Here is a 26,667-nt window from a genome sequence, read left to right as displayed (position 1 = left end):
CACTGAACTCAACAAGCATGCAAATGATCAAGCCTCCCCTCCCTCCTATTTCCCCTTGCCCCTTCCCTCCACCTTCTCCTCTCCCTTCCCTTTCACCCCTCCCTTCCCTCCACCTTCACCCCTCCCTTCCCTTTCACCCCTCCCTTCCCTCCACCTTCACCCCTCCCTTCCTCTCCCCATCCCCTTCCAATTCCCTCCTCCTCTTTCCCCTCCCCTCTGCCCTTTCCCCTCCCCGTCCCCCTCCCCCATGGTCAGTTTTACCTATCCTAACCATGATTGCACAGAAGTAAATCCCATTGAACTCAGTAAGCATGCAAATGATCAAACCTGCCCTCCCCTGCTCCTCCCCATCACCTCCTTTTTGCCCCCTCCCCTTCTATCACCTCTTCCCCCTCCCCTTCCATCACCCCTTCCAATTCCCTCCTTCCCCCTCCCCCTCCTTCTGCTCCCCTCTCCCCTCTACTCTTCCCTCCCCCCCTCTTCCCCCATAGTCAGTTTTACCTATTCTAGCCATGATTGCATGGGGGTAAATCCCACTGAACACAATAAGCATACAAATGATCAGACCTGCCTTTCCCCTCTCCTCTCCCTTCTTCCTCCCTTCTTCCTTCCTTCCCTCCCTTCTTTCTTTTTCCTCCTCCCCTGCTCACTCCAGGCCTCCCTCCCCATGGCCAGTTTTACTTATCCTAAGCACGATTGCACAGGAGTAAATCCCACTGAACTCAATAAACATGCAAATGATCAAACCTGCCCCTCCTCTCCTCATCCCCTGTGGTCAGTTTCACCTGTCTTAAGCATAATTGCAGGGGAGTAGATCCCAATGAACTCAAGAAGCATGCAAATGATCCATCCACTCTCAGCAAACTTGCACAGGATCCCATTTCTTACCTCCCGGATTGAAAAGCAGAGAAATTCACTAATAGGCAAAAAAATCTTGCAGTTTAAGAATGTACCTATAGCCAACAAATATTTCTATCAAACTTTAAAAGGCAGGGAAATTGGGCAGCTATAGTGAATGAGCCAGGGGAGCAGGAAACCTGACCTCCTCTCTGAGATACTGTACGGCTCAACAAATTTGTCAAAATGCCAACACCATTTGGGTTGGTCTTTCAGAGTCCAATCCACTTCCTGTGTAGTTTGAAAGAATTTGGTAACCTTTGATTTATATATTGGCCATATGAACAGATTAGAGATAATAGTGATAGAACTTTCAAATGTACACTCCATGATCTTGTTGTAATCCTTGCGATAACCCTGCAAGGTAGGTCAGTATTCCCTTCATTTTATAGTTAGCTGGTGTGTGTTTGTCTTGCGTAAACCCATGTACTAATTACTTGGAAGAAGCAATCTTCAAGCTCCCTGATTTGTGTCCAACTCAGGGGAAGCCTGCATAAGTGGTGCCAGCACAAGAAAAGCTGGCATAAAGTTCCACCACATCCAGTTGCCATTCAGGAGCCTCTTGGTTGGCTCAGTACCGGCTCAGCCAGGAGCTGTGCACAGGGACCAGAAGTAAAAGCCTGCTCTCCCAAATACTCCTAATGGGGAATAAGCCCTCTCCCTTGACTTCTATTGTATTTATTTTCTTAAACAGACTGTATAACTTTTGCCTGAATTGACACCTGCAGGAGTGCTCTGAACGCTGGTTGGATGTGGTCTAAGTCCCCTCATCTCGTCCCCTCCCCTGACATGCCCCCAACAGAACCCCTTTCTTGGGACTTACACCAGTTTCACTTATGTTCGGCTGGCTAACCTGGGCTGAGAGATTTACACCAGCATAGCTCAGCTGAGCCAGGTCCCAGCCAGCTCTACTGAAGATCCTCTGCATGCCCTCAACCCGGTGCAAATGCGAGTTGGATTGCACTCTTAGCCACTACAGTAGGGCCCTGCTTCTCGGCATTCCGTCAATACGGCGCCAGTGGGGCAATCAGCTGGAGGGGGGGCTGGAGCTCCCCACACTCCAGCTGATCGCGCCAGAGGAGGGGAAGATCTGATCTTCTCCTCCTCTGGTGTGATCAGCGGGTTAGGTTCCAGACCCCTGTGCTGATCTGCTTTTCTGCGGTTTTTGCTTTTCTGCGGGGGTCTAGAACCTAACCTGCCGTATGAGTGGGTCCCTACTGTACATTATACCAGATGGAATTGAAGATTTATTACTCCAAGCTAGTAAATTTGACTAATCTCATCCACAATCAACATTTGTTAGATAAAGCAATGATTCTGTGGTGTCTTTTTCGTCCACACAGTCTCTCAAGCAAGGCCACCTCCAAACCAGAAAAAAGGTGAGTTGCTTCTAACTTTTATATAATAATAAACATCATATTTTATGTGGTGAATCCTAAGTGAGGATTTATAATTAGTCCTGCATTCTTTAATATTTTTTTCATCTGCAGGGCAAGAGATAATGATGATGATAACTGCATTTTGTCAAAATTGTATCTTGCTATTTGTTTAAAAAAATTATCTCTCTACAGGATCTCGAACACCCATAATCATTATTCCAGCAGCTACCACCTCTTTAATAACTATGCTTAATGCAAAAGATCTTCTGCAGGATCTGAAGTAAGTAGCTGACTAAAATATAATTCATAAAAGACCATCTTCAGATGTAAAAATATGTAGCTGAAGTGGTTATTTGTTCTAGAAACAGTACATGTTATTTTGTAACTACTATATTTTAACTTTTTTAAACTGGCGACTACAGTATTGATTACTTACCAAAAACAAAACAAAAAACCAACAATAACACTGTAATTGTGAGCTCTATAAAAACCTTTTACTTCTCATCCAGAAAATACGTCGACAGAGATGTACTCAATTCTGAACAAAATTATGGATTTACTTTTTTAAAAAACAGCAACGAAGTTTGAATAAGGTATATAGCCTTTCCCTGTTCTTAAAGATTCAATGTGATTAACATTTTCGTGGAAAATTGCTACCATATGGGTAAATTTAGACTGAGAACATAATTGCCTATTCCATCCCTGGCTTAATTCTGATTTTGACCCAGATCCAAAATTAATATAATCACCAGATCAAAACAGTTAGCTTCTGGATTTTTCTTCTTCTTAGGGCTATACCATTGTTGCATGGTGCTTTTATAACTTCATAGATTGTTCCACATCATGGAAACTTTTAGACTTGAACTGGTAAATTCCTGCTTAGTTTGCAAGGAATTAGCCACGCATCAGATTTGAGAAGAACATGGGTGGCTAACCTTTGGCATGGGTGCTACATGTGTCTCAGGCAGGAGTTGTCTGTGGCACTCTTAGAACTGACCATGGGGGACCGAGGATTTTGTTACGAAATGGTCAGGCTTCTGCTCTTTTCTGCCTCAGCTGCTGCTTTCTTCTTGGCTCAGTAGACTAGAGACAAAACTACCAACACCAAGGCACAGGATAGCACACATAGAATCTTCAGCCTTGATTTGTGGTATATGTGCCAAAAATATCGGCCTACAGTGGAGCAGAGAATATTCAGAATCTCATATTACAAAATAAAGTGATTACTTTAAATGTTTTTGGGAGCAAGCTGGTGGTTATAGTTCAGCTGATGTTACATATCCTACAACAATTCTTTTGTTAGAGTAATGTTGCATATCCTACTGCTTTGATGACTGAAAGCAATGCCTCCACTGAAAGCAAAGCTGCTAATTAGTTTAAAATTAAGACTGATCTGCTACCTTTTCGCTGCAACTGTAGAGCCCTTTGTACAGCTTCACTTCCAAGTGAGGAGTTCTTGCAGAGATGTAATAGCTTGAATCACCCATGAACAAGGTTCACTCTGTGGCACTTTTGAATGCTCAAACTCTGCCCAGAGAACCCAGACCATTTATATACCATATAGTTTCCAGGCAGTGCTCAAAGCCAAGCCCTTTCATTTTAAGCACTAAGAACAGCCTTGGGTCCATCTAGTCTGGTATTCTAGTTTTCCACGCTGGACAGACAGATACTGCTTCCAATAGTCTCATAAGCAAGGACATGAAGGCAATAGCCCTTCTCAATTGGTGGCTGTCCAGCAACTGTTATTAAGGCATTTATTTTATCTGTTCTGAATTTGTTCACACCAACTAAATGTGAATGTGGGAGGAATGTGTCTTCCCACATTCCATCATAAGGCCATGACCAGTTGCCGACCCATGGCATCCCCATCCACCATGTTTTTGCCTTCCCCAACTCAAAAGCTTGCACACTATTTTGTGACGTTCTGTTTGGCCTCATAATTATATTGCTGTAATATGGACTTTGGATTTTTTTCTTATGGGCCAGCATAACTACATTTTACTTTATTGAGCTCAGATACTCTTTTTTAAAATGATTTCTAATGCATTGTTTAATCTTTTCAAGCAGCACATAGTTTCAAGCAACAACACCACTTAGCATTGCACTTACAGAGCTCTTTAGAGTGTAGGGTGGATTGTATCCAACAAAGTTTTACTCAGAGTAAACCCACTGAAGTTAATGGACCAAAGGTAGCCATGTCTATTAATTTCAAAGGGTCCTCTTTTAAAATATATGTATATATATATTATAGTTTCTATAAAATACATATACTCGGATGTTCACTTTTTGAGTTAGGGAGTAGAATCACGTGACCTGCAATCAGAACACTTCTGGGATAAGATTGTACCTTAAAATTATAGTGTGTGGAAGTTTTGTAGATAATAGGCTCGGTTATTCCAGGTTGCTGTTGGTTCACCATAAATTCACTGCTACCTTGAATTTGTTTGCCAAATTCTTAGTTTCTGATAGACTTACAGGTGCATTCACTGACATTAAATTAATTTGACGAGCATCTTTGAAGCTTTCCCCCAGCTTGGATTCCAGACCAGTGTTTCTGCCACAAACACGGGCCTGAAATGTCCAGTGAAGGAAAGGGGTGTGGCTGAGTTGCAAGGAGAAAGTAGATAGGGAAAGGCTTAAGTACCCCCTCTTGCTCACCACTTCTCTGCTGCAAATCCCTCCCTCCCCATAATACTGTATACATTTCGGTCACATAAAGTTCTCTTAAAAGCAGAAATGTCATAAATTATATTTTGCTTTTGAGGCATGCCTTATGTTGTATTATAGATTGATTGATATATAGATTCACAAATAAATACAGTGGATGAACCTTGTATGTATAGTCTCTGCTTACAATTTTGTATGGATTTTAATTTGATTCATGCTTGCAGTGTTTTCTTCTTCATTATATGTATACTTTAGCGGAGACATTTTAGTTTTAAATATTAGATTAATAAAATTATTAATGAAGTGTGTGCTATTGGAGTAAGAAAAATATTTCTCCTAGACTTGACATCTGGAAAGTGAGCAAATTAACGTTTGCAGGATTTGTATTTGAAGTTCTGTCCTTCTTTCTGTACCTCTCTTATGGGCCTCAGGAGGCTCCAACTGATTCTCTACTTCTATTAGTCCTATTCCTTTATCATCCCATGAATCCAGTGTTTGCCACTAAAGATTTGTGACCTTGAGGAGCAGTTCTTTATAGTTTAGCAAATCAGTATGTTATGGTGTCATGACTGGTAATCTAATTTTCATTCTCTTGTCTGAATACTTTACTACCCAGAATCAGAGAAATCTCACCTTCCATTTAAATTATATTGTGGATCCAACAGCATTTCCTGTTCTCTATTTTTATTTATACTTGCTCTCAACTCCCCCCCCCCCGCTATAAGAAGCTTTTGTATGTGTCAGAGTGGCTTTTATCTCTGTAAGAGACAATGACAGAATAAGAGCCATGATCCAAGGTGTCTGTCATACTCTCAGAAATCAGATCGACAATATACCATGCTTTGGTTTTTTTGGTAAGAGCATCTGTGGAACAACTAGCAGAACAATTCTTATAGTACGTGGTTTTTATTACGATATTGCTTAAAACAGGGGTAGCCAACCTTTTTGGACCAAGGGGCACATTTCACATTTGACAGTGCTAAGGGCATCCATCAGAAAATGGTTGCCATGAGGATGTGTTATAACATAAAGTGTGTGCTATGGGAGGCATGGCATAACACACAACTAGAGACAACACAGTCATTGGTTTTCTGTACCCCCCCCACCTCATCTTTGCCGTAGAAAGTCAGCTATCTCCTGCTGGTTCTGATTTTGGAGATAGAGCAGTCAAAGACACAAGAGCCGTGTTTTCCCCAATGCCTGTCCTAAACTAAAGCATAGGCTGCCATCCTGTACCCACTTTCCTGGGAGTAAGCTCCATTAAACACAAAGAGGCTTACTTTGAAAATAGACATAAATACCATTACACTGTAAAGTTAACTGTATAGTGAATTCTTAATGAGTGTCTGGACATCAGCAGCTGTACAGCAGGAGGCATGCCCGCGCCACTTTGCCAAGTTTTCACATTTTGCATTTGCCGTCTGGGGAGGGGATTCTTTAACATCCACCCAACATTTGTTGTGTAATAGCATTTGCAGAAAATAACTTCTAGGAATTGCCTGGTTTCAGATTACCCTACCGTAGGAAAGATGCATGCTGTGGGGGGGAGCGGAGCACAGATTCCCAAGGACGCAGATTCCCTCCGTGGCGCAGAGTGGTAAGCGGTGGTAATGCAGCCGAAGCTCTGCTCACGGCCAAGTTCGATTCCAATGGAAGAAGTCGAATCTCCGGTAAAAGGGGTCGAGGTCCACTCAGCCTTCCATCCATACGTGGCCAGTAAAATGAGTACCTGGCATATGCTGGGGGGTAAAGAAAGGCCGGGGAAGGAACTGGCAATCCCACCCCATATATACGGTCTGCCTAGTAAACGTCGCAAGATGTCACCTTAAGAGTCAGAAACGACTCGCACTATAAGGGCGGGGACACCTTTACCTTTTACCTTTAGAAAATAAAAAGCTGTGAAGACCTTAATTAAGGAGGAGTCCTGACTGGTTTACAGCTGTTACTAAAAAAAATGCTATTGGTCTGGTCACATGACAAAGTAAGCCGAACTGTGACTTATTTGGATTGCACAAACATTTGTGCTCCTAGAATGTTGCTTGCAGCCACTGTGTTTCTCCCTGGTCTTTTTTACTCATGTTCTGGCTTAGCGTGTCATCCAATCAAGGCTCATGGTTAGGTTCTCTTATCATTAACCATGAGGTGTAGCCAAGAACGAACCTTGGCTACAGCATGTGGTTAGTGAGGAGAGAGCTTAACCAAGAGGCTAGGTACTAGCGACACACTGAGGCAGAACATGGCTTAACTCAGCATGGCATGGAATCAAAAAGGCTGGGGATAAGCAAAGTGGTTGTGAGCTCCTCTCCAGGAGTCCACATATTTGTGCAGTTCCAGTAAGCCATAGTTCGGCTTACTGCATCAGGCAAACCAAGTCACTGTTTTAAGAATAGATGCTTATCTGATAGCAGAATTAATCAACAAATGTTGTTCTGAATCTTTAATTCTTACTAGGTTATTTCTGAACTATATAGCTTACTGATTTATTTGCCATAATCAATATGATTTTGAATATTCAAAACTTAACAGTACAGAAGGACAGTCTGCTGATGGTTTGTGACTTCTTTTTCTTTCTTTTTAATCCCAAGACAGAAAAAAAAAATAAAGGGCAGTTTCTTGGTTCGGAATTTCTGGAGCATTTCTCCTTTACATCATTATGGAATTTTCAGAACTTGTGATTGGCTGCATTCCCCTAGTGGCATATTGTCCATCTGAGGAAAATTGCATACTTTATTCATTTACTGTATTGCATGAAGTAGCACCAAGGCACTGTTGAACTGAAAACAAATATGGAAGTTTTAAAAATGCATTTCCAAGAAAATGCTGCTAAATGTCTTGAAGGAGATACTCATTACAAAAAAAAAATCCTCCACAGTATGAGGGACACAGGCCAGCTAATATTTTGATACCATATTTCCTGCTTATAAACAAAGCATGTTAAAATTGTGTTTTGGCACTTTTTTTACTATTTTTCAGAACCCTAGTTTTATTTGCATTTCATTATATCCTCTCCTAGAAATGTAATTCCAATGATAATAAGAGTACTAGGATTTGTAGGCAGACAAAACTCATTTGATTGGGGTTTGGAAAGAATGCTTAGCTAAATGAGTTTATAAGAAATAATAGGCACAACTGTCATTTTAATAAGCAGTTGTCATTTATTAATTTATTTCCTTGACCCACTAGATGTAAGTTGTCTCATTTTGTTTCCTTCATATTGAAAACGTACTAGTATGGCAAATCTGGAAATCATAATTTCCTTATTTCATCATGTTTGTCCAAGTGTCTCATCAAACAGCCAAGTGTATGACATCATAGATGTTAACCTTCAGTGAACTGATTTTATTATTTTCATAATACAAAGGAGATCAATGTTGACAGTGCAGTGTACTTTATGTGTTTAATTTAGAAGGGAAGGGAGATTGTCTTGATCAGTAGCTCAGAAAGGAAGTCATTGGCCAGTAATTCTGCTATTGACCATTCCCAAGAAGAAACTATTTGCTACTTCTGAAAGCAAGGAAATCCAATAAATGCATTGTTTAAATATGGTGTTTGTATTCTGTTGTTTACATTGTTAGAACTTAAAATGTATGTATTGGGGTTTGACAATGGCATGTCTAACCGCAGCAGCATGTCTAACCGTTTCTGTTGCAGTATACTTATGATTCTAAGGACTTGCTGTCACAGAACTACCTCTTAGTCAATAAAACCTTACTCTCTGGATTTCTTTAATCCAGATTACTTCTTACTCTGGGTTTACTCTGGGCTTTTATCTTTCTTGTCTCTATAAGCGACTGTAATCTGTGTTTTTGAGTCTGAATTTCAAATTAAACATATTTCACATGCCATGAAATTTCCAAATAGTAGGGAGACAGATACTGCATGGTCTATTGTTGCTACTTCGCCAGGTATGGATGATAATGAATTTGAATATATCTAAATTAACTGATGCATGTCAATTAACAGGGTCTGATTTCTTCTCTTTTGGGAGGCATCCAGCAGTTAATACATCTCATCCTGCCAAACTGAGTTGTAGGATTAGGCTCTTAGGCATGCAGTGTTTTGCAAGACTGTCAATCTGTAATAAAAACTGAATCCTGTGAAACCTTTCAACCCAACAAATTTATTGTGGCATGTTTTTTTTTGTGGGCCACAGCCCACTTGTTTCTGACAGAGTGAGATCTGGTTCACAAAAGCTTATGCCACAATAAATTTGTTAATATGTAAGGTGCCATAGAACTATTTGTTACTTCTGCTGAAGTGGACTAACACACCTATCCATCTGGAATTAATTTCTGGCAACACCTTTTGTAGTGTAAATATACATTTAAATAGGATACATTCTCTCTTTTTGGAGTAGTCTAGAGATTTTCTGAAACCGTTTGATCAATTTAGAGGCAGTGTTAAGGTTTATTGTTCAGTGCTTCTCTCTGATTCTATCTAGTTTCTGATTAATCTGTTGACTACATAATGCCTGTTTTCACGTTGACTGTACAAAATAAATTAGTACCAGTTTATTTACTGTTTTGCTGTGTTTATATTTAAGGTTTGTGCCATCTGATGAAAAGAAAAAGCAAGGCTGTCAGCGAGAAAATGAAACTTTAATACAGAGAAGGAAAGATCAGATGCAGCCTGGCGGAACTACAGTCAGTGTTACAGTACCATATCGTGTAGTTGATCAGCCTCTAAAACTTATGCCTCAAGATTGGTAAGGGTTAAGGTGTTTTGTTGCTGTTTATTTATTTATTTTCATTTCTAGACCGCCCATAGCTAATAGCTCTCTGGGCGGTGTACAAAACGAGATTAAAATACAATATAGAATAAAATCAGTAACAAAGGAACACATTAAACTAAAAACATTAAACATAAAGCATTAAACATTAAAATGCCTGGGAGTATAGCCAGGTCTTAACCTGGCGCCTAAAAGAAAGAACCGTAGGCTCCAGGCGTATTTTGCTGTTTCCCATTCTCAACGACAATGTGAAATGTGCATCGCTGCTTAAAATATATTCAGAAATCTTTCTGAAACTTGTTACAATAATATCTTATGACTAATTGAAGCACAAGTGAAATTTGACCTAATTTTCAAAAGTACTGTCCCCTTACTGTCATCACTGGCATTATACCTTTTCACTGCATATTTTATTAACTTTATTAATGTGCTTGCGTCAAATGGGCTTTAACAATGTAACATTATTTAAGAGGACTTATTTACTTTAGGATACTCCTGAAGGGAGCGCTAAGTTAAAGATCCTTTAATTTAATCTGCAATACTCCATTGTTCTCTGGGTCTACAGAAACTACAATGGCCAGACTTTGGTTTTCTATGTTACAAAACATGCATTGGCAGAAAGGTTTCTTTTCACAAAACTACAAACTAAATTTGGCAATTCTCATGGGAAAATACAAAAGATAGGTTTCCATGACAGTTTTTTCCTTACTCCAAAATTCAATTTTTCACGTAGTTCATGATGGACTGTCAAAGTGAATCACTGGTCTTATGAATGGTTCAGCATAGATTGAGATTAGAGGTACAGTCCATGTTCTTGGTTAGTTCTGTTGTTGAAGATTTCCAAGCACGGACCCACTTTCTGAACGCAAGGCTAGGATGCACATGGATATCTTCAAGCAGAGAACTGTTAGAAAGCAATATGCAGTGGAGAAAACAAATTATGAACAAATTCTTAATGTTTGGAATACTGCAGGAGCTAAAGTATGTTTTTAGGATAAACTTTCTGAAGTTCATTGTTTTTCTCTTCATCTTTTTTTTTTTTTTTTATAGGGACCGTGTTGTGGCTGTATTTGTACAGGGACCTGCTTGGCAGTTCAAATGTTGGCCATGGTTATTACCTGATGGATCCCCTGTTGATATATTTGCAAAAAGTGAGCTTTTACTTTGAGCTACATAATTCTCCACCATGCTTTTCATTATGAATAATTGACATTGCATTATTTTGTGTTGGTGAGTCCTCTGACTCTGATTGGCAAAGTTGACGTGGTGGCATGGAACATTCCGTTGCTCAAGGAATTAGTTTGCAGTCAAGCTTCTGTGAGGGAATAATGAATTGCCAGTTTTGTTGGGATCCACACAAGGTCACACAAGCTAAGAACTGGGAAGAGGACCAGGATGTAGGGAAACTAAAGGACAGGGACTCCAGAAACAGAGGAATAAAAGGATATAGGCAGTAGTCAGAGAGAGTAAACCTAAGGAAGAGCTTTAGGAAAAGCACTGAGAAGATGAGGGACTGAGGCAAGAAGAGGCTTTATCCATTTTTATATTTATACCCAGATTGTTAGCAAAGATTGGCTCATCAGGAACAGAACTTTTAAACATAATTCATAGCTCTTAAAGTCAGAAGAGGCTGTATGCTTTGGACAAGAGGGAAAGGGAGGCTGTTTAGGAGACAGTAGCTAAATGAAGTTATAGCAGGTCTGAAGCTTTGATCCTGACAAGGGAATTCTCCCAATTGTTGCTTCTCATGTCACTCTGGCATTCTGATTTTGCAAGCCTAAAGGGATAATGGGGTCTAAAGTCAGGGGGTGGGATGGGGGTTGAATTTCACGTATTGATTAGAATCACCTTGGGGTGCAGCCTTCTCGTATTGTTTTGCTTGGACATACTTGTAGTATTATAGGAGTGGCATTTCATTGTCATGTTAGCAGGCGTGGCTCCACTTCTACAGACCCCTCCAGAACCTTGCTCCCATGCTCTGTGTGCAACTGGAAAACCTCTAGGCTCCTTTCCCATCTGTAACTGTGTCCAAAACAATTGCTTCTCCCTCAGGACACTTTCTTTCAACTTTTTTTTTCTTGTGGGGGGGAGAGGGGAACGCACTTAATCTGAAGAATTGTGTGGATTTCTTCTGTAACCGTGTGCGCATAGACAACTGAAAAATGATTACCCAAGGCTCCATTTTCATCGATGTTAAAGTGTGTGGGAGGAGTAGTTGTCATTGGAGAGAAATGCTTGCAACTGTAACACCGACTGTAACTGCCAAAGCCTCTGTCATCTACTTGTGAGACACATATTTCATGAATCGCTTGTAAATGAGCTTCTTTGCATTGCACAGTTCCCAGTCAGTTGTCTTGGATGGCACTATGGCCCTTAGCCATCATGCTTGCATCTTTTAAAAACAGTGCAACAATCCAGTTCTGCAAAACTGCCATCTTCCATCAACACATTCAAGTTTGACCTGTCACACACAAAGTTTATTACGGTCAAAGACCCATATAGTGTACAAATTATACAGCATATAGAAGTAAAATAAGGATAAACTAAAATTCAAATTAAAATAAAATTGAATCCAAAGTACACTAGTACCAAATCTAAAATTTCGGGACCTTTCTTATCCGGAAAACAGGGATAATCGTGTTTGTTGAATTGCGTAGATAAACTTTGCTACTCGGTGAGAGATCCCTCTATCTACGCCAGATAGAAGATAAGATATTATGGTATCAGGAGAGTTGTATACCTGTCTTGCAAGTAAGGGGAATAAAAATTTGTTACGTATCTGGGAGTATAGGGTACAGTTTAGGAGCATGTGTTGAAGAGTTTCAATAGAACCCACTCCGCATGGACAAAGGTGTTGCTTATAAGGATGGCCCACAAACCTTCCTTCCAACAATGCTGAGTGTAAAGAATTGAACCTAGCCTTGGTAAAGGCCAGCCTTAACTTAGGGACTGTAAGGAAATCCAAATAGGGGGCAGAATTACCGAAATCCGCTTTTAATTTCAAAAAAATAGGAGAACATGTTTTAGAAGCCATGGCTATAGTAGATTGCAGGTCTATGTCTTTAAGCCGAGTCCGAATCAAAAATTTAGCCGTGTTAAAAGGTTGAGATGATAGATATTCTCCCGAGAGACCTAACCGTGGGAGTTTTGCAATATATTTTTTATTCAAATTAGATATATATACATCGTTCCAAAGGGCTGATTGATATCCAGGGAGAGGGTTAGACGCTAATTTGGTCCAATAATTAAAAGCCATCAACCATGCCTGGCACTCTAAGGAAGTAAAACCACATTCTAATCTAAGGGCTGCCATGCCAAGGGAACACATCTAGGTCCACCCAACACTCGCCTTAAAAAAAGGGAGAGGGCTGTTTCCATTGCGGGATTAAATGAGTGTATCCAAATCGGTGCTCCATATAAGAGCTGGGGAATGACTTTACCTTTAAAGACCTGAATAGCAGCTGGCACATACTGCCCCCTTTAAAAAAAAAGTATTGCAGCAGACCTTTTACTGTGTTCCGGGCATTCAAAATTGCCGCTCAATTCAAGTTATTAGGCAAATCAAAATTGCTGTAACCAGGTAAAATTGGGATTTATTATTTGTTCTGTACATCCAACCCTCAAAGTCAGCTGCTTCAGAAAAATGGCATTTTAGCCATTGACTAGTCCCTTGAGGTTCACTTAGGACAAACTAGCGTGGTTTGCACATAATGCTAAGCCAAACCGTGGTAAAGCATGAACATGCCAGCATGCTGTTACTCAAAGTAAAAATTGTGGCTCCTTCACTCCTTCCCCAGGTGCCCTGTTGTTGCACTAAGCCAAAGCTAAGTCATAGTTTGGTTTTGTGTTATTTCTGAACTCAGGCAGGTGGTTAATCTCTCTCCAGACAAAACATGTGCTGTAGCCAAGGTTTGTGCTTGGCTTACCATGAAGATTAACCACAAGCCCAGGTTTGGATGTAGCAGTAAGCCAAACCATAGGTTAGCTGTGGTAGCAAGACAAGTACCTTTTACTATGAGGTACCAGCACGCTTTTGTATTCACACTTAATGAGTAAAAGACAAAACAAAGTGACGCGCATTCAAAAGCTCGCAAAAAAAGGGGGGGAACCCCCAAAATGCCACACAAGATCAGGGAGATGAAAAATCGTTTTCAGAATGGTTTTTATTGTATAAATCTGTATTGGAACTTGCCCAACGCGTTTCAGCCCAACCAGGGCTTTCATCAGGGGATGTTTGTAAATCTAAAGAAATTTCTTTGTGTAAAAACAAAGTAACTACAACTTTTTTGAGAAAAGCTTCAGCATTCCATTTCACTGTCACCAACCTGGGTTAAAATCTGGTATATTCCTTGAACCCAAGTTAATCATCATGTGTGATGCTAAAATGGGATAGTGTGAGAGAGAACTGGTGTGCAACTAGTGAGGTACAGGTGAAGTCATATGAGTTTCCTAAACTCTCTTGTTCAATATTAAATGTGAACTGGGCTTAAAATTCTGACAGTTGCTAATTGGGAATGAAATGATTTTGTGGTGTGTTCAGGATTGTAGAATGAGCCGTTTTTAAATTAGGAAGAAACAAGTTTAAACCTTGACCCCATAGAACTTGATCCAATCGGTATAATAGTGACTTCAAAGAAGGGAGCTTAACATAGTAGGAAAATAAAAACATATAGTCAAAATGTAAAACAGATGTGGAGAAACCATCTGTATTCTTGTATGTACGCTACTTGGTTTTCTTCCACTGTTTGTTATAGATCAAGTAAAATTTCAGAGGAAACATATGTGAAAGCAGGGGTTGAAGGAGGATGATACAGGTTCTGTCCCTTAACAGATCCTTATGTTAGATGCTGAAGAAAGCTTATGGCTCCTGACTCTCAAACCATGCACAGAATCTAAAAGGTTCTTTCGCAAGGAAACTGGCTTTCTTCCACAAGGAAGATTAACAGATTTAAAGCTGCAGAGTGAAATTTCAGATAAATAAATACATTGAAAGCCGATTGCAGTAAAATCCGAGAAAAAGTCTAAATGTATTATGCAAATCCTGGATTAGAGTCCATCTAGAACACATCAGACTATCTCTCCGTATCTGACAATATCACTTTATGCCTGCTGATATCCTATAAAGTGTCACTTGAACAAAGCTTAAAATGGTTCTCTTTTTATCCTGCATTTTCCAATCTACAGTTCTTGACCTCTTGTGAAATAATTTGTTTATTTTTGGCCGTATACCAGTTGCTTCTCTAGAGAATAATTTCTTTTATCCCTTCATTTCAGAGATGTCTGTAAGGAAGTACACATTTCAATGGAAAGTTCTGAATTTTGGCATTTTAACCAACATGAATATTTTATCTGAATGCCATTTTAAAGGTCTACTTGCAATTGCATGTTAATGCAAGTCTATTGAACTTGAAGGTCACTTTTAGTGGATTGATGCTTGCTCAATACTTTTTGCTTCTAATTCAAAGGATCTGTTTGACATTCATAGATTTCTTTGTAAATGCATATATTCTTGATATACTTCGTGTACTTTCTTTGAGAAGTTAGTGTAATGTAGTATGAGATCAGTATTTTTATTATAAATTCTAGAGATGTCCTATAGATACATAAAGTTGATATACTTAACAGAATTTTTCTGATACCAAAAAAGTTTTGAATGAAAGAAATTCTGCCCTTAGGCAACTTATTATACCAGCTGCCAGTCCTCTGCATTTTAATTTTTTTTGTACTGTGTGAAAACTGTACAAGTAATTGGATAAAGGTTTCCATGGTTTGCCATGGTGATCATAAGAGCTAGTTCATAGGTAATTTCCTGTATTGGGGTTATCACTTTACAGCCTCTTCCATGTGGTTAGGATCCATGTTACAGAGGTAATGTATTCAAGTGCTATTCATGTGGCTCTCTCAATTAATGTTGCAATATCTAAAGTTGAGAAGGTGTCTTGAGACTTTGAGATCTTCACAGTGCATGTTTTTAATGCAGCACTTTCATTTTTAAAAGTGCACCTGGATGAATAGAAATAGCCTCTTTGGGAACACAACATAACCACACCGACCTCTGATCCAGGATAATTGTGCCATTCACCTTGTTATACGTCTGTCTAAGAGTGCACTGAGTGCAGCACTGCTGTTTGTTTTTTTATCTCTATAACTTGTTTGACCTTCACAACAGTCATGAAACTAATTTTTTTCCCTGAGTAAAAATAGTGTTTCCTTACAACAGAACTATATAAAACAGTGTCACATAGAAGGTAAATTCCTAATAGGCATTGTTCAAGGCTGGGGGGGTTTTGTGCAGGGACACTTCTGCCTGAACACTCTGAAACATTCATATTATGGCGTGGCTCCAACTTTAAACATTCCATGAACAGAAGAGCTGTTTCTATGCACAGAAGGCTTTTCATCTAGTGGAGGGATTCTCCTGGCAAAAAGGGGAAGGAAACTCGGCCCCCTTTACTATTCCAGAAAGCCCCTTCCTCCAGAGCAGACTTTCAGAGGATTCAGAGAGAAGGGGGAATCAGGAAATGTGCCCCCTCTTTTCTGCAGAAAGAAGCAGAGTCTGGACCCAAGCCAATAACTGTTACCCCAACATTTGTGATTGGCTGGCAACAAATGTGAAGGATGTATTCTTTACTGAGCAATGTGTAATTTATTGATGGGTTAGATTAATCAACTGAAAACCTGTCTTTCAGTAAAAAGTGGTCTCCAATTAATCAGCTGGCAGTTCCTATGTAATTATACAGCCACAAGAGTGGCTGTATATTATACCCAGTGTGGATTTTTCGCATTCCACAGTGTTAAATTCAAAATAACCCCCATGCCATTCTGATGCTTCCCATAAGCTCATTTCAAAACAAAGCCTTACAAAACTTATAGTCCTGAACTCAGAAACGCTTGCTTAACAACCCTTTAAATTTTCATGGCGATACACAAAACAGTCAGAGAGAATTGAGAGTTCAAAGTGTAAAAAGAGAGGGAAAAAACCCAGACCCGTTTTGGACTTTTTTCTGACAGGGTTCTCATAATTTTTTGAAATTCATTAAAAATCAGCCATGTTCACAGAGTACCTGTAATCCTATTACTGACCTTGCCCTATACTCTGACCTTCATCTTCTGCAGTTTAAAAGTTAAAAAATGCCTGGCTGATTTTTAATTGATTTAAAAGATTTTACATGGAACTCAGTGATAACATTGGGCATGCTCAGTAAGAAAAAACTCAGTGTTCTAAAAGCCAGACTCACAGCTGCTTGGTTTGGCTAATCAGGGGGCCACACCCAAGCCAGACCTTTATTTCACTTGAGATAGTCATGGCTTCCCCCAAAGAATCCTGGGAAGTGTAGTTTGTGATGGGTGCTGGGAGGAGACTCCTATTCTGCTGACAGAGCTCCAGTGGCCAGAGTGGTTTAACAGTCAGCCGCTCTGAGTGAAGGTCTGTGAGGGGAACAGGGCCTCTCCTAAAAACTCACAGCACCCTTCACTAACTACACTTCCCAGGATTCTTTGGGAGAAGCCATGACTATCTAAAGTAAAATAAAGGCCCAGTGTAGATGTGGCCAGGGACAGTTTCAGTTTAAATTTGGGTGGGAGGCTACATAAAAGGTGGGGGAAGCACTGAAAAGCAATGATACTGTTCCCCTCTGCCCAGTGCCCACACATCCAATCTCCTCCCCTCCCCCTACCCTCCCTGCCTCTCACCCAGGTTAGTTCCACCTATCCTATACACGATTGCACAAGAATAAATCCCACGGAACTCAAAAAGTATGCAAATGATCACCCTCCCTTCTCCTCCCTCCTTCCCCCTACCTCTTGCCCCTTTCCTCCACCTTCCTTTGCCTGCCCCTGCCCCTCCCCATCCACTTCCAATCTCCTTCCCCCTCCTCCCCCTCCCCCCATGGTCAGTTTTATCTTCTTAAGCATGATTTCATGGGAGTAAATCCCATTTAACTCAATAAGCGTGCAAATGATCAGACCTGCCCTCCCCTCCTTCCCCTTTCCTCTCCCTTCCTCCTCCTCCTTTCCCCTCTTCCTTCTTCCTCTCCTGCCCACTACAGTCCTCCCTCCATCTCCCCCTGGTCAGTTGTACCTATCCTAAGCATGATTGCATGGGAGTAAATCCCACTGAACTCAGTAAACATGCAAATGATCAAACCTGCCCTTTCCCCCCCTTCCCAATCCTGCCTGCTCCCCTCCCTGCCCTCCCTCCTCCTCCTCCTCACCCCACCCTCCCTCCTCCTCCTCCTCACCCCATCCCCTGTGGTCAGTTTCGCTAATAGGCAAACAGCCTTGCGTTTTAAGAAAGTACCTATAGCCCACTGTTATTTCTATCAAACTTTAAAAAGCAGGAAAATTGGGCAGCTATAGTGAATGCACCAGGGGAGCATAACACCTGGCTTTCTGCTGAACAAGATCAGCACAGCACATGTCTTGTTTCTATTATTTGGGCTGATTGCAGGTGTTGCCACCACTCACCATATGCTCACAGGCACATGTTACCAAATTCTTCCAAGCTACACAGGAAGTGGATTAGACTGTGAAAGACAACCCAAATTGTGTTTGCATTTTGACAAATGTGTAGGGCAGTCCAATATCTCAGAGAGGAGGTCAGGTTTCTTGCTCCCCTGGTGCATTCAGTAGAGCTGCCCAATTTCCCTGCTTTGTAAAGTTTGATGCAAATATCTGTTGGCTATAGGTACATTCTTAATCCACAAGGGTTTTTTGCCTATTAGTGAATTTTTATTACAAGTGGTTATAAAAACTGCAGATAGCATCTTAAAAGAATTCTCTGGGAAGAGGGTCTGACTGTTAAACCACTCTGGCCACTGGAACTCCACCATCTTGGGTATGAGGGTGACAGAGGTTTCCACAGTTCTCATAAATAAAGCCTGGTTGCATGCCCGTTGATGTCCCTGCACACTCTTGAGACAACTGCTTAGGAGTTATTATGTATGAACTGATCTTTGTCTTAATTTCTGTTTCTGAACTGTAATCATCCAAAGGTAGGATTTTAAGCGGGATAGTTTTAATTTTGTATCACCTTCCATTCTTTTTTGTCATCTTACATAGTTAAAGCTTTCCATCTTAAGTATGATGAAGTCCGTCTAGATCCAAATGTCCAGAAATGGGATGTCACAGTGTTAGAGCTCAGTTACCACAAACGGCACTTGGATAGACCAGTGTTCCTGCGTTTCTGGGAAACATTGGACAGGTAAATATCAATCTGGAGGGAGAAAATGCAGTCATATTTTTACATAAAGGTCAAAAGTCACGTTGAACCTAAAAACATTCAGCTTAAAGATCCAAAAAATACCTAGCAGTCAAAATAACACTGATTGTTCAATCATTTAAAAAGTTTTAAAATTCCACCATGTAGGCTGGTTCACCAGTTCGTTGCATTGTTGCAAACTACATCTTCATGAGCTATTTACACAGAAGCACCCATACTGATTGGGTACCCTTCCCCCCCCCCGGAGTCTCCTTCAAAAAACCCTGTTAATGCTCATGTAGGGAATACAGATAGCAACTAGTGAAGTGCCTTGCTATGTAAGGGTAGACAGCTTCTACAGCTTCATGCTGAAACAAAATGTCTCTCCTTGCACTGTATTCAGCAATTTTTGAAGACCTGGCTCAGAGTGTACTCTTCTCCTTTTCTTGCCCCCCATGTCAAATCCACGCATAAAGGTAATCAGTGTCAAGGTGTATTAATTTTCAAAATAATATTTAGGGATGTAATATTTAGAACAAAAACAGAGCAGTGTGATTATCTGGGATCGCTCATATGGAGTAGATTACACCAGTCTTGGAAAAGGTACAATGGTCACCAGGCCATTTTTAAGCACATTTTAACCTATACAGTCTTAAATGGCTACTTAAGAGACTACTGAATGAATGTGCTCTGTCATTATGGTTATCCTCAGAGGCCCTGTTCAGTGTTCCCTATCATCTAAAGTAAGGCAGGTGGTGATTGAAGACAGGGTCTTTTCCATTATAGCACCGTTTATGGAACTCCCTTTCCACAGAATTTTGTCTAGTGCCATATATTTTCTTTTCAGTGACAGGTGAACCTTTTTTAAAAAACAGGCTTTTTAGTTTTGTGTTCATTTTATTCTAGACTTTTAACTGCCTGCTTAAATATGTTGTTGGGAGTTCATTAGATTTTGTTTTATTTTGCAAGACAGCTTTGGCTGAAGAGCTGCTGATATATTTAAATAAATACTCTGCCAGTACTACTTCAATTTGCATAATCTGGTCTCTTCTGAGTTCAACTTGAGCTCCATTTTCAGGCTGTCATTCAGAATAGTGAAAGTTAAAAGCTCTTGATGGAAAATTCATTGGCGAGTTAACGTTCTTTTGTTGTGGCAAGGTTTAATTGACACACTACTTCTGTGCAAGGTACTGGTGAGGGGACAATTGGAATGGATGGCATCTGGTTGCAAATACGGAGAACAGATTCTTGATTTACCAGTTTCTTTAGCCAAGTTCTTACATCTTGAGTTGTTAATGCCTCCTTTGTCCAGGAGAGAATACATGTCTGAATTTACAAATTTATGCATCTACCACGACCAGCTACAGTAATGTTTTTTCTTGACATTGCAGGTACATGGTAAAACACAAATCTCACTTGAGATTCTGAATTCTCGACTGCCATTTTCTTTTTTCCAACCTTGGATTAAGAACTTTGAAAACTGCTCTGGTCTACAGTGGAGAGATCTCCTTGCCTACAGTTGTCAAGAGCATTGTACAGACAAAGAAGGGAGTCATTGTTCAATCTTTTTTATAAGACCTTGTTGAATCATCATGTTGCAATGACAAGCCCACAACCAGTCATCATTACAAGCAAGGGATTTTGCTTAAAACTATTTTTTAATAACATAAGCCTTTTAGCCTGCAATTCAAATGTATATTTTGATAGCAGCGATTTCTTCCCCATTTTGTTAAACTAGCAACATTTTTACAATAACTTCTTTGTTCTTCAATAGAATATAGGTTGATTTTCACAAAAGGTTACGAACTTGTGTGTGTATGTATATATAGAGATAGAGATAGATGTTCTAAACCACTTCGCTTCTGAGCATAGTTCTTGGTTCTTTGCTTTATTGTTTCACTTGTGAAAAACCTTTTGTTTTTATTGGTATTATCTTCTAGTCTAAAGAACTCTAGGAACTGAGCAAAGTGAAAACTGCTTTTAGATTACTCAAATATCAACCTGTACATGTACTGTATATTATTTCAGACTTTGGAAAAGGGATGAAAAAATCCAAAATTGCTTCTTTTGTTATAATGATAATTTAGCAAAACTGTAAAAAGAATAATTACAAATACATTTGAATTATAACATCCTCCATGCAAATTCCTTAATTTAAAACTGCGTGTACGTAATCCTCACACTGAGGTGTATATAAAATTCTACATATGCAAGAATATTAAGAGTTTCGGGGCATCTGGGATTTTTTAAAATCTGAGTTGGCAGAGTAGAATCATAGAATCAATTCTTTCAATCCCAATATGTGTAGATCATTTTTCCTTAGACTTTGTTCTTAAATTACCTTGTCAGCGAGCAAAATGGGAGGAGACAATTTTTCAGTCCCTACCCTCACATCAGTGTTCAGTCATTTTTCTAAGTTTAGCACGGGCTTAGGGAACAGATGCAGCATGAACTCTTCATTGGGTCCAGGGCTTTTCACATTACATTGGGTATGTGCAAAAAAGTGGCATCTCTCCCTGCCAAGGTAATAAAGGAACCCAGTCTTGGTGCCGTATGAAATCCAAAGTCACTGAAGGTCCAATTATAACTGGTTAAGCCAGCTTTTCAGCATTCGCATGAGATATAAACTTTTCAGTAACCAAAGAAAATGTTTGCTTGATCAGGAATGAGCATAAAAGAGGCAGGAAAATGCTGGTATTTCCGTGAGTTTGTATTTTATAATATAGTTACTGAATGCTGTGTATCAGTGGGTATACAAAATGATCCTTAAACGTTCACTTTCATAGGAATTTTTTTGAGATGAAGAAACCACTTATTTCTTTTTCCAATGCAGAACCATGTTTTTATGCTGAGTATCTGAGGTTTGACCGAAGTAAAATATTCTATGTATTCTTCCTTAGTTTTGCTTTTTTTTTTTCATTTTCTGATGGGTTCCTTGTATCTTGTTTCCTAACGAAATGTTGTCTTTTCTTATTATCTCCTTCTTAAGATGCAGTTGAGATCTAAATGACTTTCCAAATTCTTTTCATATTTATTTCTAATATACGGAGACTGTGACTTCTATTTTGTTCTAGGTAGAGCAAGTATCAACTTTTCAGCCTTTCAGTGCTTTTTAGTGATGTTAAGAATTCGCAATGGTAGCATTTTTGAAAGAATATCACAATAGAATTAGATGAACTAAATCAGGAATGGAATGTGTTTTTAAAATAAAAAGGGATTTCAGAAATCTCTCCTCACACTGACTTTTCTAGCACTTTTGTTTAGCACTATGAAGAGTGAGAGCTGTTTTTATTCATAAATGATGGTGTACACACTGTATCTTTTACTAATGAAAAAAGAACCATACAGTTCGGAGGTTTTATAGTTTTGTAGAATTGCAATTGCAACACTGTTACATTTTTGTTACACAGATTATTCTGAACAGAAATGTGAACTTGTATAGATTATAGCTCTGATCCAGAATGGGCATTGTAGCACATGAACTACTTGTGCATGGGTGGGCTTCATTGGAAAGGCAGTTCAGTATGAGAATAACATGGTCAAAATGAATGATGAGTATGTGGCTTCCCTCCTCCCATTTTATCGTCACAACAATCCTGTGTGGTAGGTTAGGTTGAGCCTTGCCCTAGGTTACCCAGTGAGCTTCCTGACTGAGCAGGGATTTGAACTTGGGTCTCTCCTGTCTTAACATAACAATCACACTGGCTGAACACTGGGTAAGAATGCATCAGGCTTAATGAGTCAGCTCCTTCCTACCTTTTGAATCCCTGCTTAGTTTGAACTAGAACTTTTTGGATCTGGTTTAATTAAACCTCACCTGCAATATTTTTGGTAGAGTATAGTTTATCCTTATCCAGTACTCTGTGTGCCACACTTCTGCAAAAGTTCAGAAAAGCTACAGAATTGGTATGGGTTAAGGCCCCAGCCTTCTGAATGTCTCAGCTTTTATTTTTTAAAATGGCACATTTCTAGCCCTTAAGGTTAAAAGATGTAATTGAAAGTGTGTGGTCAATGCTTGATAATATCTGAAGTTAGAGGAGTTGCTTAAGGAGGCTTCCACTGGGCTAGTAGAGTTTTGTATAATTCCTTGCACCTCCCCTTGAGTAGGACAACAGAAGAAATCATACAAAAAGGTTAAAATGCCAAATAAGTTGTGCAAAATAATTAAAACTTATGAAACATTGTTTTATTAGCATAACAGAAGAAATTTGTGGAGTTTAGCACAGAGTAGGCATGATCGTGTCCTTACCCCTTGCTTCTGATGCATTATATTACAAGAGTTTATAGGATCTGGTTATTCCTAACAGTATTTTCAGATTGTTACAGAACACTGCTTTAAAATGAGAAAAGCTAGTTTGAGCTTCCTTACATGTTCCTCGAATGAAAAAATGAAGCATGACTTCAACTCCGGGATATAAAATCAGGGATGTAAAGGACCATAATGATATTACAACATGTTAAAGGATTCTCTGCAGAGGTGCAAAGCCATATATATAAACCTGTATATATAGTACATTTCCAACATGGGTACTTCCATGGCACAATTTGGAAGGGCTGCACTGGAACATCTGTTAGGTTCCACTTGCCCTGTGGAATGGTCAAGAAGAGCATCATGTGCCCACACCATCTTGTATGAAGTTAAAGTTTGCTTTCTTTATATAATGAATCTAAATCTTTTCAAAATTTGGGACTATGGGAGGTCCTGCCTTGATATGGATTACTGAATTTTAAATAATTTTCTGGGTCTGTTCAAATGCTACAGTTCCAAGAAACTAGCATTGGAGATCTCAAAAATGATGAAGTTAATTTAGCACAATACACCTTTTTATTTCTTACTAGGGATATAGAGCCATATGTGGTGAGTCCAGAAGGAGTCTGTTATGTGTGAGGTCAAGGATGATGCAATTGACATCACATAGATGGTTTATGTCAGCTTTGAACTGAAAATGAATGTCAAAAACAATTGATGCATAAAACACACCTCTGTGGAGGCTGTGAAACAGTTTTATTGGTACAGCTTTTCAGTCTCCTGCCCAGTGAAATATCACTTCACTTGGTAGTGCTTGCAAACACTCTATACAAAACAGAAGCTGGACAAAATTAATGACTTAGATGGCAATTTTAAAATTTAATGTTGCGGGGCTGTGCTCATTTTAATTCAGAAGCTATAAGTAATGCCAACCACTTTATTAAAGCAATGTGTTCATGAAAAATTAAACACCACCGCCTGGAGGAATTGTTGGCCTAGCAGGTTAAAGTTTGCTCAGCATGCTGGCAGCAATTGTCAATGGTGCAATATACCATGTGAATCTGATTCTGGAGATGTCAAATTCTGGCTGTTCAAATAGCCTTATAATGAACTTCGCAGGTTTCATTAAAGAATGCCAGCATCCTTGATTATTAGAATTTTGCCTAGGCCATTTAGCTTTGGTACAGTCTTCCTCTTACCCAAAGACTTTGTCGACATTTTTATGCTGCTTGGGAAAGGGGAGAGATCACCGGGAAATATGGGATAGAATTTCCCTTACATTTCACCAATGCGATCCAGGTAACTTCACATGGCATCTGTCATCTGCGGAATGCAGGCCTCCCCTGTAGCTTCCTTCTCTCTGTGATGAGCAATATAAACTCTGCGGAAATGGGATGTGCTTAGTGAAGCAGAACCCCACGCTGGTAAGAAGCATCTGCTGGCAAACAGTGTTTCCAAGTTTACTTAGATTCATCTTTTGTGAAGCACAAGCCATTGTAATAATACTTACAAATGAGCATATATCCCAACAATAATCTTAACTACTGGAAGCTCTTTTAATTCATGAATGAATTGTGAAGTAATATATAGTATTTCCATGAAAGACAGTGCTATTCCTAGATTTAATTTTCATCTCTTATTTTTCTCCCAAAGCCAGAACATGAGATGAAAAATATGAAGCTGCCTTGTACTGAGTTGGACATTGGTCCACCCAGCCCAGTACTGTCTACTCTAAGCAGCAGCTCTCCAAAGTATCAGGGTGATCTCCTTTTCATTCCAGATTCTGGGGATTGAATCTGGAATCTTCTGTGAGCAAGACATATGCTCTGCCTCTGAACTTTGGCCCTCCTCCACAAGCTATTGTTTCTTCTTGGACCAGTCATCCAATATAAAGTTAACCCTTTCTGACAATGGTCTGATTGTCCAAATATTTTATTTAGTACATTTATATTCTGCCTTTCTTCCATTCTGGAACTCAAGGCAATGTACGAAGGGTTCCTGGCTGGTCTGTACACCCAAATCTGTATAGCTTCAACAGGTAGATGGATCATGTGCCTAGACCTAACCCTAAGTCCAGTATTATTAGCATCGTCAACTTGTTAGGCATGGTTAACTTGTTTCATGGATTGTGATAGAGCTGACCCTTGACTTAATTTTCTCAAGATTGGAGACAAGATATGCAAGGATTGTTTTCAGCAGCAGAAACCTACCTTAAGCTAGAAAGTCTTAATTTACGTATCAATGTAAAAAAGATAAAAATAAAAATGAACCTTTTATGGTATGGCAATGATTGCAGTTCAACAACACTTATACTATAGTTGGAATACTTGTGTACCCGTTAGGCATGATGGATCCACATTGAAGGCTTCTTGATTTCAACTGGAAGAAGTTAATACTTTTAACTTTGTATTCATGCTACACAAGCTTAAAAGTGCTTACATTTGGCTAGACTATGCTCAGTGTCTTACATCTTCTGAGGCAGCATGTTCCAGCACATTGAATGATCAGGTATCTGCTTTGCACAAAACTCAAACTGTCCCCGTATCTGTGCCCTGGACATCTATGAGATGGCTTGATTCCAGCAAATTAGGACCCCCACAGAAAGCTGGTGCTTATTCTACTCATGCACCATATCTTCATAAGCCAATTCTATCGAATGTTAGTAAGCTAGACCCAATTTTTGATGCAATTGATCCCCTTGAGGCAGATCATATTCCAGCTCCATCCCCACCTATTAGACAACATTCATTCTCTGATCGCTCAGCTTTAACCTGACAATCAGCAACTGACGTTTATTCTCAACTTTCAATCCTATCCTGGAATATTTCGGGATGGAGGAATAAAGCGCAAGACCAGACTTTTCTGGAATATTTAAAACATCATGATACATCTTTTTACAAGAGACCTGGCTTGCTGAGGGACCCGACAAGTGACTTCGCAACATTCACACTTGAAGCTACCCCAGCTCTAAAGGAGGGCGCTCTAAGGGAGGGTCTAAGTATACTTGTTTCTACTAAGCTTCGAATCTCCAACTTAAGACCGGATCCTCTCTCATCAATTTTGATTGGGCGTCCTTACTACTCTTCAACGTCTATCTCTGTTCTTGCTGTCAAAACTCGAAGCCTACTTTGACAAATTTTCGTTCTTATATCCCAAGGCCCTGGTGATTCTTGCCGGGGATTTTAATGCCAGAATTGGTCCAAGTGATGAGGCCCTTTTTTCCCATTTCCAAGAGGCCTTGCCGATATTAGACCAGCACCTGGGCATACCGGATAGACACTCAAAGGACAATGGTTTTAACTTTCCTGGACTATACTTTGCGCTGATGCTGCACAAGCTAAATCTCCTTCTTGTTAATGGCCGTGCAAAGGGTGATACCAACCGCAAACTTACTTTTTTATCGGATAAGAGAACGTCTACGATTGACTACTTTGCGCTCTCTTACAACCTGTATTATGCCGTCATGTCGTGCCAAGTGGGCAATCGGTCTGAAAGTGACCACTTTTCCCTAGTCCTTTCTTTGCACTCCGGAAACCACCAGTTACAT

At 39.8% G+C, this 26,667-nt stretch overlaps 1 protein-coding gene across 1 annotated transcript in view; it reads left to right on the top strand.

Annotated features, from left to right (window-relative positions):
* CDC73 (cell division cycle 73) overlaps window positions 1–22,113 on the top strand; it is a 187,486-nt gene extending 165,373 nt beyond the window's left edge. Inside the window, exons 12-17 of the mRNA XM_061633986.1 lie at window positions 2,241–2,276; window positions 2,469–2,556; window positions 9,487–9,648; window positions 10,723–10,823; window positions 18,733–18,874; window positions 20,263–22,113. Coding sequence (XP_061489970.1) covers window positions 2,241–2,276; window positions 2,469–2,556; window positions 9,487–9,648; window positions 10,723–10,823; window positions 18,733–18,874; window positions 20,263–20,299 — 566 coding nt within the window. The 3' untranslated portion in view covers window positions 20,300–22,113. The remainder of the gene's footprint in view (window positions 1–2,240; window positions 2,277–2,468; window positions 2,557–9,486; window positions 9,649–10,722; window positions 10,824–18,732; window positions 18,875–20,262) is intronic.
* Window positions 22,114–26,667: the final 4,554 nt, after the last annotated feature.

This window comes from Rhineura floridana, chromosome 6, assembly GCF_030035675.1.
Source record: "Rhineura floridana isolate rRhiFlo1 chromosome 6, rRhiFlo1.hap2, whole genome shotgun sequence".
NCBI classification, from domain to species: domain Eukaryota; kingdom Metazoa; phylum Chordata; class Lepidosauria; order Squamata; family Rhineuridae; genus Rhineura; species Rhineura floridana.
The sequence above is the reverse complement of the archived record's forward strand: the minus strand, read 5'-3'. Positions and strand labels throughout refer to the sequence as shown.